This window comes from Eretmochelys imbricata, chromosome 26 (assembly GCF_965152235.1).
Source record: "Eretmochelys imbricata isolate rEreImb1 chromosome 26, rEreImb1.hap1, whole genome shotgun sequence".
In the NCBI taxonomy this organism is placed as follows: domain Eukaryota; kingdom Metazoa; phylum Chordata; order Testudines; family Cheloniidae; genus Eretmochelys; species Eretmochelys imbricata.
The window spans coordinates 12,650,660-12,665,687 of NC_135597.1; the positions used below are offsets into that span (position 1 = coordinate 12,650,660).

General features: G+C 44.1%; 1 protein-coding gene across 1 annotated transcript in view; it reads left to right on the plus strand.

The window, feature by feature from the left end:
• Positions 1–649: 649 nt before the first annotated feature.
• Positions 650–15,028, plus strand: part of SLC4A5 (solute carrier family 4 member 5) — a 106,852-nt gene continuing 92,473 nt past the window's right edge. Inside the window, exons 1-2 of the mRNA XM_077805628.1 lie at positions 650–722; positions 1,826–2,017. Coding sequence (XP_077661754.1) covers positions 650–722; positions 1,826–2,017 — 265 coding nt within the window. The remainder of the gene's footprint in view (positions 723–1,825; positions 2,018–15,028) is intronic.

A 15,028-nucleotide genomic window follows, 5' to 3' on the forward strand; every position in this document is an offset into this window, starting at 1 on the left:
ATTTCCTTTGTAATTATTTATGCGCATTGCAGTAGAAGCTAGGAGCCCCAATCATGGACGATCAACCCATTTTACTAGGCCCTGTACAAACACAGAATGAAACAACGTCTTGAGACCTGCCTCTCTCCAATGCTTTGCCTGTCTTGTCTATTTAGGCTGTAAGTTCTTGGGGCAAGGACTGTCTCTCACCAGCTGACTGTCCTGCGCCTAGCACAATGGCCGCCATCTCTGTTGGGGTCTGTAGGCACTACTGTCACACAAATATTTTATTCAGCAATGTCCTCTACGCTGTCCCCCAGCAACATGTCTTAGCCCAGATCCGGCAGAACCACCTCAGGGGGTCGGCAGGATACCCCAGCCTTCGTCAGTATTGATTTATTATTTATTTGTATTGCAGGAGCATCTAGAACAAGGACTGGGCCCCACTCTGCCAGGCGCTGTACAAACACAAAACTAAAGGCTGGCCCCACCCCAAAAAGATGACAATTTTAATAATCGTCTCTTACCACTGATGTGGAGCCAAATGCCTCTCTCTAAAGAATCTCTTATTGATGTAAAATGAAAATGTTTTTTCTTAAAAGCCATGTTCTAATTATTTTCTTTATTCTCCCCCTTGAATCCTTCAGCTCTTTCCTCTAGTGGTGCAGTCATGATGGATGAAGATGATGGACTGAGTGAGAGAGGTCTCAGCAACTCCAGGAAGAGATATGATGATGAAGAAGGTAAGAAAAATTCCAGGTGTTCCACAGTTTGCCTTTGGAGGCTGATCTTCTCCCATTGAAGTAAATGGCAAAACTCCCATTGACTTCAGTGATCGATCTACCTACATACTTATACGGCCCTTATCTCTGCAGTATGTCGCAATCATTAATGGATTTGTTCTCCCAAACCCTCCTGGGAGGTAGGGAAGTGCTATCTCCATTTACAGGTGGAGAACTAAGGCCCCGGACAGCTCTAAGTGACATGTTCCTGGACACACAGGGACTCTGTGGCTGAGCTGTGAATTGAACCCAGATCTCCTGAGTCCTAGTCTAATGCCCTATCTATCCACAGACCAATGTTTCTCAGCTCATGGGTCATGACAACCAAAGGGGTTGCAAGGCATTGAAAACTGTATTTGCTCTGAAGAAAAGAGAAAAATCTCACTCCTCACACACCCTTACTCTTCAAAGTCAAGTATTCTCTATCAACTTCTCAAAACACACACAGACTTACTTTTTTTTGCTTTTATATTAAATGTACCTATGTTAACAGTATGGGGGACATGAACATTTTTGACTTTGAGAAACATTGCCTTGGACTTCCTAATATATAGCTGGGGCTTGATCCTGGGAGGCGTTCAGCACCCACCACTTTAGTGGAAGCTGCAGCTACTCAGCGCATCTCAGAATAGGGCTGTTCAGTTGGTTTGAAGACTACCTAGCAGGGTAATATTCCTTGAAGTGATGCCAAATTTCACCCAAAATTCAAGGCCGAATGGATACAATTTGTTGTTTCCATTTAAATAAGTAAAAACATCCTTTCCACCCTGATGTATCAGTGGGGATGTGTGTAATGGTGCTTCTGGGGGTGCCAATGAGACTCAAAACCCAAGGGCATGCCTACTTGTGGACTCCATGGCATCGATGGGTTTGGGAGTAGCCAGACATCCTTGTTAGCACGATAGTAATGTTTGGTGTTTCAGGCCTAATGGGAGATGGGTGGGGAGACCATATGGAAGTGCTGGCTTCTATTCACAAGTGAAAAGCGGTGAGGGTTGTACGCCCAGAGCTCTGCTGCTCCATGCGAAGTTCCTTGGTGGGTTTCTTTTTTCTCTCCATTGCAGACTACCATTCCATTTACATCGGGGTGCCAATGCCACGGGGCTACAGGAGGAAAAGGCGCAGGCGGAGATCCACCTCCAGCCGGGATAAAACCAGCGAGAACGAAAGGCTCTATGAGCACCAGGACCGATCCGATACCGATGAAGGAGGGCAGGCAAGCTACGACAATGGGAACGACAACGCCAGCAGGACGAGTAAGTCCCAGTTGTGCTATTCCTCGCAATCAAGAAGAGAAGGAATTGGACTGTCGCTAGATCAGATTTCCTGAGGTGGTCTCCGCGGTCCTCTATAATGCTTGCATCGTTTTTTCAACAAATTGTGTTTTTCATTTTAAAAAAATGCATTTTTCAGGGCTTGCAACTGTTCATTGATTCAGGTTGAATTAAATGAATTGTTTCCATTGAAAACAAATTTCGAAATAGTCGAAACGTTTTCTTTCGGCTTTTGGATTCCAATTGGTGTTTTGATTCCAAATTTGGCCAATTTAAAAAAAAAAGTGTGAAAAGCGCCAAATCAAAATGAAAAAGTAAAAAACAAAATCATTTGAAGTTGACCGAAAACATTTCAGTTGACTCTAAACGAATCAAAACATTGGGAAAAATCATTTAGAGGTAAATAGAAACGTTCCACTGGATTGAAAATGAAATTTTTTCAGCTTTTCAATTGAATGGAAACTTTTTGAAAAAGTTTTCATTTTGGCTCAGATTGGTGAATTTGTTTGTGTGTGTTTGTTTTGTTTTCCAATTCAGCCCCGGACCCATTATTCACTCAATTTTAGTCCTCTGTAGCACTCAGGCTAACACAACCTTTTGTGCTTAACATCACCACATGGGGACAGCGATCAGATATTCCAGAGCTGCCTTTGTGGTCCCCTAATTCCCACAGCTGCCAGGGCCGATTTGGTACTCAGCTGCGTACAGAATGGCCTAAAGGCTTCTCTAAATTATAGGTGGCTGCACTGGCCACAAAGGGTCTGTTCAGGCCCCTGAGGGCTGCTGAAGCATAAGGGTCTTGTTGCTGGGGCCTCTTTCAGCCCATGCAGTTTAGGAAGAGTGAGCTGGATTCTGTTCTGCTTTGTGCAGCATCAGCAGACTTGTCAGGTAAGTTCGGACTGTAGAATTGGAACATAAGAACGGCCACACTGGGTCACACCAATGGTCCATCTAGCCCAGTACCCTGTCTTCCAACAGTGGCTGGTGCCAGATGCTTCAGAGGGAATGAATAGAACAGGGCAATTTTGAATGATTTTTCCCCGGTCATCCAGTCCCAGCTTCTGGAATTTGGAGGCTTAGGGACACTCAGAACATGGGGTTGCTTCTTTGACCAACCTGGCTAATAGCCATTGATGGACCCATCCTCCATGCAATATAATAGAGATATTTGGACTGGTCTGTCCAGTCTAATTTTATACTGCCCTCCTCCCCCCAAATAGGACTTCCATCATTTTCCTCAGGAAATGCACAGCCAAATAGATCTCATTGTTAGGAAACTTTTATCCTGATATTCGGCATAATTTCATCTGACCACTCATAGCTATGCCCTGTGTCCCAGCTGCACTAAATAAATTTCTCTCCATCCTGCATGTTGATGAAACCCACCCACTGATTATTGTGTGTGACATGTGTAATGTATTTCCTGTAGTGACGGGTCCACATAAGCCTACATGAGCCTAATACTGCTAATAGCAAATGTGGTACTCCTCTAGTTCAAATGGTAGCCATCCTTGCTTTTAGTGTTGAAGGTCCTGGGTTCGTTCTCTGCTGCTAAAACATGGTAAAGAATGTAGCATTTGCAGCCTATAGGTACAATTGTGGTCTCTTCTTCGCTATTCTAAACGGTACCCAAAACAGGAAGAACACAGCCTTAATTTTTCAAGTCCTATGACAGCAGCAATTTGAAAACACCCCTTTTTGTTTGTAAGCAGAGCAGATGTAGTATGTGAGCCTTTGAAAGAGTCAGTATATAATGCAGCAAGGTCATTTCAGTGCTGTCTTTTCAAAGTGGTGTTGTACTGTAAGTAATTAATGTTATTTCCTACTTCTTACTCAACAGAGTTAATTAATAGTCCATATTTCTGGTCATTGAATTATGACTGAATGCAGTGCCTTTTTGCTGACCATTTCCTGGCTTTACTTTTTGCATTTTTTCCATCCTGACTTAATTGCACCATTTATAAAGTGCTTTGAGATCTACTGATGCAAAAACACTATATAAGAGCTAGGTATTATTATTTCTCCTAGTTTATTATTCTAATTGCAGTAGCATCTAGGAACCGAAGCTGAGGATCAGGGCCCCATTATACTATGCAGTGCAAAGAAAATAACAAAAAAGAGAGTCCCTGTCCAAGGGAACTCACAGACTAGATGTCAGACAGGACATGACAGGGGAACAGAGAAGACTGGCAGGGGTGGGAGGATGAGTGGGAGGGTGAGTTAGCAGAATGACCAGAATTTAGCATAAAATGTATTCATTGCTCTAATACATTTCAAGGTGTCATGTAATCATAGTTGTTAGAGACAGTAAAGACCCTATTGGGTCACATCTAGTCTATTTCTTCACCAGAGTAGGATTGTTCCCTACAGTTTATTCCCTAGAGCCTTGTCCAGTCTAGTTTTTAAAGCTCCTTAGGAAAGATTAACATTTTACATAGCAAAATAGCTGTCAATCTTCGATTTAGCCCCAATATAGATGTTCTCTTCTTTTTTTGCTCGTTTATGAGTGCACTAAACCAAACTGCTGTAGGAGCTGGATCACAAAAAGTGACAGGCTATCGGGATTTGCTTTTCAACCCTCTCTTTTTAAGGGCACAATTCTGTACTCACCAGAGATTCTGCTTGCAATTCATTCAAGCTTTTCACTGGCAAAGCATTCCAGCAATTCCCTGGCAAAAGTGCACTTGTAAAACCAGAGTACCAGTCTGGAAATCATGCCTGTAATTCTTTATACTTAAACTTTTTTTGTTTTCTTTCACTTGGCAAAGCCTAGTGTCCCAGTTAGTTATTCAATGTGACTTGCATATTGAGGCCGTGCATTAAAGCTAAATGATAGCGCAGGCTTGTCTTCACTTTGACGGCCTCCAATAAAAGGTGCTGGAAATGGTAAAGGTTTCTGACTGTGGCTAGTTCAGGGGAGTACAGTCCTTTGTAGTTGCAAGTTGTTTCTGAATAATGCAGAATTTACAAAGCAAGTGTTGGCAATTGTGTATTAGTCTCCAAAGCACTTAGTAGAGCACTCTAACCCTGCATAGAGTCCTGAATTTGCCGTCCCTTACCGTGAAGGAAATAAATCCACTGCAATATTCCTGATGGATGGATGTCCGTATCTGAAAGATGAGGCCCAGCATGCAATATCAAAGAATACTAAAGCATGAGGCACATGGAGAATCCAAAACATTTAGGATTTAACCCAGCTAAGATAGGGCCTGTTCAACAATTCCAGCTCATACTTTGGCAGAACTCCCATTGACTTCTGAGGGGAATTTTGCCTGAATAAAGAGGCACAGGGCTCTGTCCATGCTTGGGGTAAATATGTGCAGCATTCTGAAGTTGTAGGGATTATATCAAACCCTGTGCTGCCATTCCCATCCTCCCACCTCTCTCATTTCCCGCCCCCCCCCCCCCCACTCATTCACTCTCTCACACACACCAGTCCGCTCACCTCTTATGCAGGCATCTCGGTGGATTTGGTAACTTCACGTCATGAGAGCCGACGAGAGAGGAAAGTGCTTTATATTCTCTATAATCTGCTCATTAAGCCGTGGAGTTTAACAAGACTGAGTGGATAAAGGAGGAAGTTTGGGGTGTTTTTTGTTTGGTGTGGTGTACGTTTAACGGGAGAAAGAATGCAAACCATTCCAGGTAAGAACTATTCCACATGCTGTTTCCATTCTCTTTCCAGACTTCAAAACCTTGGTGTTCCTGGGCTTTGTTTCTTGCTTACAAAAGCTGTTTCTTAACTGATCTAGGGGTGGGGAAAACGCGACAGCATTGTTTGTTTGCAAGTGTAAGAGAAATTGATTAGCAATACAGTGTGGTATCTTGGAATCCGATGTGCTTGCTGAAAATAAACTTTTTGGTAGCAAACACAGCTTGTTCACCTCTGAGGGGGCAAGAAAGGTGGTTTTGACTGTCCCTTCCAGCCGAACAAAGATCAAACTGAGGGATACTGCGCCTTAAAAATGTGGCACAGCTGACCCCAAAAAATATAACAAAGGGAGTTTAGCAATAAGCCCACATGCACACTAGAGAGAGAGCACCTTCCATTTTGGAGCCCATTGCTGCATTGTAGTGTTCTAGAAGTGGGCTAGAAGAGGCAAATTGCATCTAGAATGGGATGTTGGACTTCTAGACAGAGGGATAATTTAGAGCTGTGGGCTGAGCTTTTCAATGCATCCTAAGGAATTTGGACATCCAGTTCCCCTTAAAATTAATGGAAACTGGGCATCTAAATCCTCTAAGTGGCTCTCGGTCCTGAGGTTCAATAAGTGCTGCTGTTGGGATGCTTCATTGTAGAAGGCAGCTAGTTGCAAGGATCATCTCCGCTGAACAACCAATGTTGAGTCTATCCTTCTCCTTTTTAAGGGGCAAGGGATGGATCGCAAAGGAGAAGAAAGCCCATTGTATGTTCTGTTTGTCCTGCAAAATGAGACCTGCAGAAAACAAATGTTTCTCTTTTGAAGGAATGGATAATTACAATTGTCAAGCACCATTCGATAGTTAGCATTTCAAACCGATGCTAGGTGCTTGTCAGTTATTTGTTACGCCAAGTCTAGTTGAAAACTGCAGCCACTGCAGATAATACTGTGCGCTGCTTTTATTCTTGTAATGGCAGCCACTTTCTACATATAGGGTACACAAGAGAAGCAAAACCAGAGTTAGCCTTCGTTTTGCAAAACCAGATCAGCTGGGGCTTTCATCATGTTGGGGAAGTGGTTCTGTGGGTTTGCTGCATCTTTAATAGATACATGCATGTACCAATACAGAGTATTATGTTCTGTTGTTCTGTGCAACTATCCATTTTAATATAATCAGCCTGTTTTATCTGTAGTGTTAATGTTGCGTTAAACCTTCAGCTCTGGAACGTTCGGGGCCTGATTCTGATCTCACTGTGGTTTAAACTAGGGGTAACTCCACTAAAGCCAGTGTAGTTGCAGACCAAAATCTGTCCTATTGGCAGTATCTTTCTTAATTCTTTGTTTTTCTTTTAAATTGCATTAATGTGATCTATTCCTGCCCAACCAGTGGATCTCTTTATGACCTTTGATAAACTTCCTAGCACAAGTGTAAAGAATCAGGGGGTAGCCATGTTCGTCTGTATCCACAAAAACAACACGGAGTCCAGTGGCACCTTAAAGACTAACAGATTTATTTGGGCATAAGCTTTCGTGGGTGGATCAGTGCATCAGTGTATGCATTCTGGTTTAGCTTTAGTAGATTGCCTTTCAAAAGTGCAAAAACTCTGCAAGCATTGGGTCACTCTTGCTCAGAAAGAGCAAAAAGCTTTTATTAAACTAGCCGTTGGCATTCTTATGCTCTCTTAACCCAGCGCCTGCAAGGTGGCTATTGTCTCCAAGTAGCAAATTGAGGGAGCATTCTAATGAGGATAGTTTTAATAAGTCTGAGATGTCAAAACCTTGCAAGAATGTTGTATCAGCACTTCTTCGAAGATGCCCAGTTTGCGTGCTCAAAAATAAATTACCATTAAACATCATCTTCCTAACTGAACATCTGGTATCTTCATTAATGAAGTTGAATGATGTATCAGATTTACCAGCTGAGAAAAACGAATAAGATCCACATAAGTGCCTGAAACTAAGATAGGCTTTGCTTATTTCAGGGCGGAAAAGATCCCTCAGGTGAATAAATACCAAGCATTCTCTCCAGCAGCTTCCTGCCCCCACTGCTCAGTGAAGTCCTATCGATGTTGGTTTAGCAAATAACTCTTTGTTCGGGTCAGTGACCCCGGTCAGGGGAACAATGTGACTAAGACTCTAGAGGAGGAAGAGACCTGAAAAACTATCTTCAGACCTTCCACTTGCAAGATATTGAATGACTAGGTGTGCTGTGACTGGAGGGAAGGCAGTAGCTCAAGGATCCCAGCAAAACTGCACAGTGCAGAAAGTACATGTTATGCGTAGACAGATCGGCTTAGACCTTAAGCTGGGGGAAAGAAAGAAAAAACCTTTTCTAGGTAAATGTTCCCCTTTGTCTTTTGTTTTCTTCAATGGCTGACAAATTTTTTCACAAATGCACTCAGAATAGAAAGTTAGAATGTTAAATCACCTTTAGGTACAGATGTGGCCCCCCTCACAGCCTTTCATGCATTTATCCTCACAGCACCGGTGGGAGGCAGGGCAGTGCTATTATCCCCACTGTACAGATGGGGGAACTGAGGCACAGAGAGGTTAAGTGACTCGCCCAAAGACACACAGGAAGTCTGTGGTGGAGCAGGATCTCCCAAGTCCTAGGCTAGGGCCAAGAGCTGCGAAGGTTCAGCCTGGAGAAAAGCAGGTGTCTAGAACTTTGCAAAGAGATGTTAAAGGTAGGACAAAATTCCTCTCTGGCATTAGAGACAGAAGAAAGGTGACTGGCTGAAGCTACAGTAGGGAAAATACAGATTAGATTAAAATAGTTACTGCAGGTGATGGGAGACGTTTCCAAGGGCCATTATGGATTCCCCTCAGTGGAGAAGTTCCAGGCTTGGACTAGGGTATGCCCTTTTGTTAAGGCTGGTCTAGGAATAATTAACTCAGTACTTGCATATGGCAGCAGAGACTCCAATACAGAATAGCTCTTGTCCATCTCTCCCTTGGTGTCACAGCCCCTGTAGTGTAGAGCCCTTGGAGGGTCCCCAACCAACAAGAGCTCTGCGCTCTCAGGGGAAAGGTCCTCTCCCTCCTGCTGAGAAAGTAGCATAGAGTTGAAGTTGTCACCCAACTCCTCCCCCTTCCTGGGGCAAAGCCTGAGAGCCCCCACCCCCAACTGTGGCATTTGTTTATTTATCATGTAGATTTTTATGCTTTTCAAGGCAGGGACCTGTCTTGTGTGTGTGCTGTGAAGCACCCTGCTGGCTGCCACATAATAATAGTTATTATTTTTAACCCATGTTGTTCATCCTCTCAGAGGGCTGATGGATCACAAACAGCTTTCCTGTTGATCTGGGGGAGAAGGGGGCTAATCATTTGCATAACAGAACCCACGCTGGCTATCTGGCCATGGAGCTCCCTGATGGCAGGAGGAGGGGGGCTTTTTGATTTTGTGCACATACAGCACCTACCGCAACAGGGGTCCCAATCCTTGCTTATGGCCCTGTGTTGCTACCACAATGCAAAGAATACATTCTCATCATAAGGGTGCAAAGCTAGAACCTCAAGTGACTGTAGCATTGCAATGGAATGGGACTGATACCATCCTTCTTCTCATGTCCATGAGCCCCCCCCCATACCATTGCAGGGCTGAGGGATCAGATCCGAGAGCGTTACTGGCCCCTCAGCTCACATCCTCCGCTTTTATCCCAGCATCGCTTTTTGCGAGAGAGCTTCTGAAATGTACGTCGGTCGTGAACTCTCTGGGGTTGTCTTCCTTTGTATTTGTACAGGCCCCTGATTCCAACCAGCGCCTCCCACCATTACAGTGATGGACATATTAAATGATTGATGATGATAATAATGACCAAGTCTCTGGTGGTGTGGCTTAAGGGTCTTAAGCAGTAAAGCAGGCTAAGCTATAATGCAAGGGACGTCCTGTTCTTTCACAACAGTTATGAATTCTGCTTCACCTGATCTTTATGGAAGGGAAAGGCAGAGTATTTCTGGCTGCAGCAGGAAGTTTCCTTTTACACACACACACACCGATTTAATTAGCCCCTTTCTTGAGTACCGTATTTGGCTGACTTTCTTATTTCCAAGTTCTAGAGCATTGGGATTCCATTAGCAAAGACATTTTTCATAAATGGATTAACATCTGACATATTAAGGAAGTACTAAAACCCAACAGTTTATTAAAATACACTGTGCCTGAGGAGACCACCGTGTGGTTGGGTTAAACCCTTGTTTGAACAACTCCCTGCCAACAGCGGAGGAGACAACCATCCCAACTCAAAACAGCTGCTCTGCACCTTTGTGGAGGTTCCCGTCCTTGTGTCCAGGTTACTTAATGAAATGCCAGGGTAATTAGGAGACACAATCGGTTCTAACAGTGTAAGCCCTTCTGGATACAGGGACTGTCTTTATTTTGTAATGTGCCAAGAGTATTGTCAGAATGTTAGAAATAATTGTAACAATAGGCTAGTCCGGAAGTCCTTATTCAGGCAAAAATTCTATTGACTTCAGTGCTGGAAGTTTGAATCAGGATTTCATCCTGCGAGCATAGGTTTAAACTCCCCTCTTAGCTTTGCCGAGCACACTTCTCCAAAGGTGGTTCTTATGTGTAACTCAGGTGCATGCATGGAGTGGGGAATAGGCTGGAAGAGATTCCCGTGTGCAATTTGGAGAGGAGATTTGTCCCTCAAGTTAGGGACACAAAAAAGTCTCTCCATTTGCAGCCATGTCTGTTGTGAACATGATGCTTCATAGGCCAGTGTGCAGGGGAGATTAAAGGAGCTGGAGTCCTTCCCCTGTTATGAAGAGAGACCATCAGAAGAATCAGGAGGCCTACATTTTATTCGTGGCTTTGCCACAAATTCTGATCTTGTGGTGATGGGGGGCGAGGAGGAGAACATGGCTGGATGGGCCTAGACAGGCTCACTGTGTGACCTAGGGCACATCCAGTAAGCTTCGTATTCCTCCATTTCCTCCCCTGTAAAACCAGGGGGGTGGGGGAAGGGCAATGCCCTGCCAACCTCTTGAGAGTGTTGTGATGCTAAGTTAATCATTTAAGTGCTTTGAGACCTTAGAGTGGAAGGCACTGTGGAAGTGTGGAATATGATTACTACTGGATTGATCCCAGCATGCATGTAGAATGGGTGTCGCTCTTGCTTGGGGCGGGATTTTGTTTTACACAGCTTTGGAGGGGGAGCGTTTGTTTGGATAAGCATGCCATGTAGACTGAGAAGATTCAGTACTGTATATAAGAGGGGAACCACTTACAAGGGGGAGAGAAATGTCAGAATGAGGATGCAAAAAGAAAAGGAGTACTTGTGGCACCTTAGAGACTAACCAATTTATTTGAGCATAAGCTTTCGTGAGCTACAGCTCACTTCATCGGATGCATACTGTGGAAACTGCAGAAGACATTATATACACAGAGACCATGAAACAATACCTCCTCCCACCCCACTCTCCTGCTGGTAATAGCTTATCTAAAGTGATCACTCTCCTTACAATGTGTATGATAATCAAGTTGGGCCATTTCCAGCGCAAATCCAGGTTTTCTCACCCTCCGCCCCCCCCCCACAAACTCACTCTCCTGCTTGTAATACTGAGTATAAGTAGTGTGAGCGTTGTAAGATCTACAATATATACGTTGACTCAAGGCTTGTCGACATGAGAAAGTTGCACCGCTATAACTTAAATCTCTTTTTAAACCAATATAAACCAGTGCAAAAGGCTGAGTGGGTATTTACTGTAGTATAGGGGTGGCTTATTTTGGTTTAGCTCAGGTCTATCAGGAACCGGTTAAACGAAACTGGGAAAAGGCCTCCCTTGTACCAAAATAGGTGTCCACACGGTCTTTGACACCAGTGTCATTCTATTGGTTTCAGTTCACATCTCAAATTATACTGGTGCAACCTTCTTGTGTCGATGAGTCCAGAGTGAGGTTTTTCTGGATTTGTGTCTCTACCTCACATTCATTCTTTATTTTTATGAGTTATGGCCCTGGGCCAGACCCTCACTCAGTATAAATTGGCATAGCTCCATTGGCTTCACTGAACCTGGGTCAATATTTTCAATGGAGTGACGATTCACACCAGCCAAGAATCTGGCCCTTTTTCTGGTTTTTGGTCCTGTATATGGGCAGGCCATTATGTCCCAGAATGGGGATCTACTACAACCTGGGTAAAATTCTCAAAACCGTGTAATGTGCGGGAGCTGTAGCTCACGAAAGCTTATGCTCAAATAAATGGGTTAATCTCTAAGGTCCCACAAGTCCTCCTTTTCTTTTTGCGAATACAGACTAACACGGCTGTTACTCTAAATCCCTTTGAGAATCTGGGCTGTGGTAGCCTACATCCCACTGAAAGAGGACTTAGGGCCGAAGGGTATTTCTATACTGCAGTCACAGGTGTGATTGCAACTCAGGCAGCCACACTCAAGATAGCTTTAATTTAGCTGTCTTGGGTCCCACCGCAGTGAAGCCACTTCGGTCGTGTATAGGCTCTGCTGAAGCTTTCGTTGCCGTGGCTTCGTGTATCCAGGGCCCAGACTAGGTAGATTAAATTTTTATCTGCCATCACGCCTTCTGACTGCAATATAGACATGCTCCCAAAGACTGAGGGTAATGTTTTCAAAAAAGCACCTCTCTCTATGATTCTTACGTGACCACACCTTGAGTATTGTGGTCATTTCTGGGTATCTCAGGGCTCAAAGGATACTGATGATGAAAGGGAGGGAGTTCTGAAAGGAGGAAGAAGAAGAATCTGGAGCGGGGCAGTTTTTGGTAGAAAGATTAAAAGTAGACATGCTTAGCTTGGCGAAGTGACAATGAAGGGCCAGTCATAACCTCCTGGAAACACTCAAAAGCTGTAAGCACCCAGGAGCAGGGAAGGATCATCTAAAGCAGTTGAATGAATGGCAAGAACATTTAGGCTGAGTATCAGAAGAGCTCCCTGATAGTGAGATTACTGGCTTGTGGAATAGTCTCCCAAGGGAAGGGGTGGGAATTTATAAACCCGACTGGACAAAACACTAGCAAATATGCTGAAGGCAGGAATTCTGCAGCATCAGGGGAAGAGGCTGGATGTTCAGAGAGGTGCTCACACTTAAGAGTGTACCTCGTATGTGTGTGTGTTCTCCATTCATTCATTCTTTCCCCATCCCAGGGGATTTGTGTGCCTCAATACTTGGCCCATATTACTTAGCTTTTTGATCCCACCTTTCTGTAATGGAAAGGGCCAAATGTTTCCATATCTTTTTCACGTGTGCTGATCATTAGAGGCGGGAGGGAATTGATTTTAAAATTAATAGATTAGACCAGTCACATACACTATGAGCAAACAATCCAAATCTAGTAAAAGTACTGGGATTAAGCCCTCTGGGAATTTTCCCCACCATTTAATGTAGTTGTTCTGCCTAAGTTATGTACGTTGTGTCCTATGTACCTATTGCTGTAACTGCTCGGGGAAGAGAAAGGACATGTCTCCGTAAATTTTGACTCTCCTGCTGATGTCCCCCCTCAACATCACTTCCAAACTGCTGCATTTTCACTCCTGCTCTCCTCCCCCCGCCCCCACTAATTCACATAAATTGTGGCACCTCTGGACGTGCCATGCGATAACGTACGAGTACGGCCTTGAAGTTGGCCCCAGGATCTCTCCCTTGGGAATCCCACGGTGGTATTACCTCTGAACAAAGGTGTTCCTCCGCCACAGGCATTTTTCAGCTGTTTGGAAGCGGACCCAAATAGCACGAGTGACTAGCATTCCAACACACCGGGCGCATGGCACGCTCTTCTGCCAGATTCCTAGCGAGAGTCTTGTGGCCTGCAATAACTGGTGTGTTCTGCTCTGTATAAAGTAGGCCCTTAAATGAGCAGATTGTTAAGGAATCTTAGGAACAGGGAAAGCCTCCTGGCCCAACACAACTGCCGTTACTTGGCAGATCCCACCTTCCTGCTTTTTCTACTATCTCCTGCAAATCCCCCAGAAATAGACAATGGTCTAGGATTACCAGAGCTGGCCTGAAACTCAGTACGGGATTCATGGGGCGGGAGGACTGCTGATAATAACTGCCTTTTTCATCCCTCAGTATCTTTGCCTTCTAGGCAAGGCTGCATAGGAGTCTCTGCTCCCCCAACGCTGCGTGGTACCTACATTGGTAGATAGATGCTACTGCGGGGCTGCCGGGAATGACCACATTCCTTTGTTGCCTCGACTAGAGCTACTCAGTAAGTCAGAAGGAATCACCAGATCATCTAGGCCAGTGACTCTCCATCTGTTTACCATTGTGGGACACAGACTAACTGTATGGCCCTGAGGCTGTCACATGGGCTACAGCGGTGTGCTGATTGGGCCGCAGGTCGAGAACCACTGAAAGCCTGACTTCCTGTGTATCAAACACAACCCCACCCAGCACCCGCACACTAAACCTAACAACAGAAATGCTGATAGCATTGACTGGAAGTGGGCCTTCCAGTGACCAGTAGACTCTGGTCACTTTGTCATCAGAGGTCTGTATGAATGGCCCACATAAGGGGATAGAACTGGGGACCTCCAGAGCTTCATAGATTTCATTGATTCCAAGGCCAGAAAGGACCATTATGATTATCTAGTCTGACCTTCCTGTAGAACTTTCCCAAAATAATTCCTACAGCAGATCTTTTACTAAGCATCCAGTCTTGATTTAAAAATGGCCAGGGATGGAGAATCTGCCATGCCCCTTGGTAAATTGTCCCACTGGTTAATTACTCACACTGTTAAAAATGTATGCCTTATTTCCCATGTGAATTTGTCTAGCTTCAACTTCCAGCCATTGGATCATGTTAGACCTTTCTCTTCTAGATTGAAGAGCCCATTATTAAATACTTGTTCCCTGTGTAGGTACTTTATGGACTATAATCAAGTTACCTGTAGTCGTCTTTTTGTTAAGCTAAAAAGACTGAGCTCCTTGCATGTATCACTAGAAGGCATGTTTTCTAATCCTTTTAATGATTCTTTTAAAAAAGAAAAGGAGTACTTGTGGCACCTTAGAGACTAACAAATTTATTTGAGCATAAGCTTTCATGAGCTACAGCTCCGATGAATACGATGAAGTGAGCACATGGTATTTCCCTGATTATCTCCATTTTAGTTCTACATTCCTAATTTTTAGCTTCTGGCCCTAGTTTAGAATCACTCACTTGGGAGAATTCTCAGTCAGTTTTATCAATTGCCCTTCATAACATTCAAGTTGTTAATGGGTCACCTTGAGGCTTCCTCTTTCCACATGGGCCCCTTCACGTTCCTTCCATTCATGAAAAAGTTCTGTACAATGTAATAGGGATGGAAACAATAGGGGTTATAGAAATCTAATAAGGATCCCTAGAAATTACTCTGAAAAACCTATAGAATTT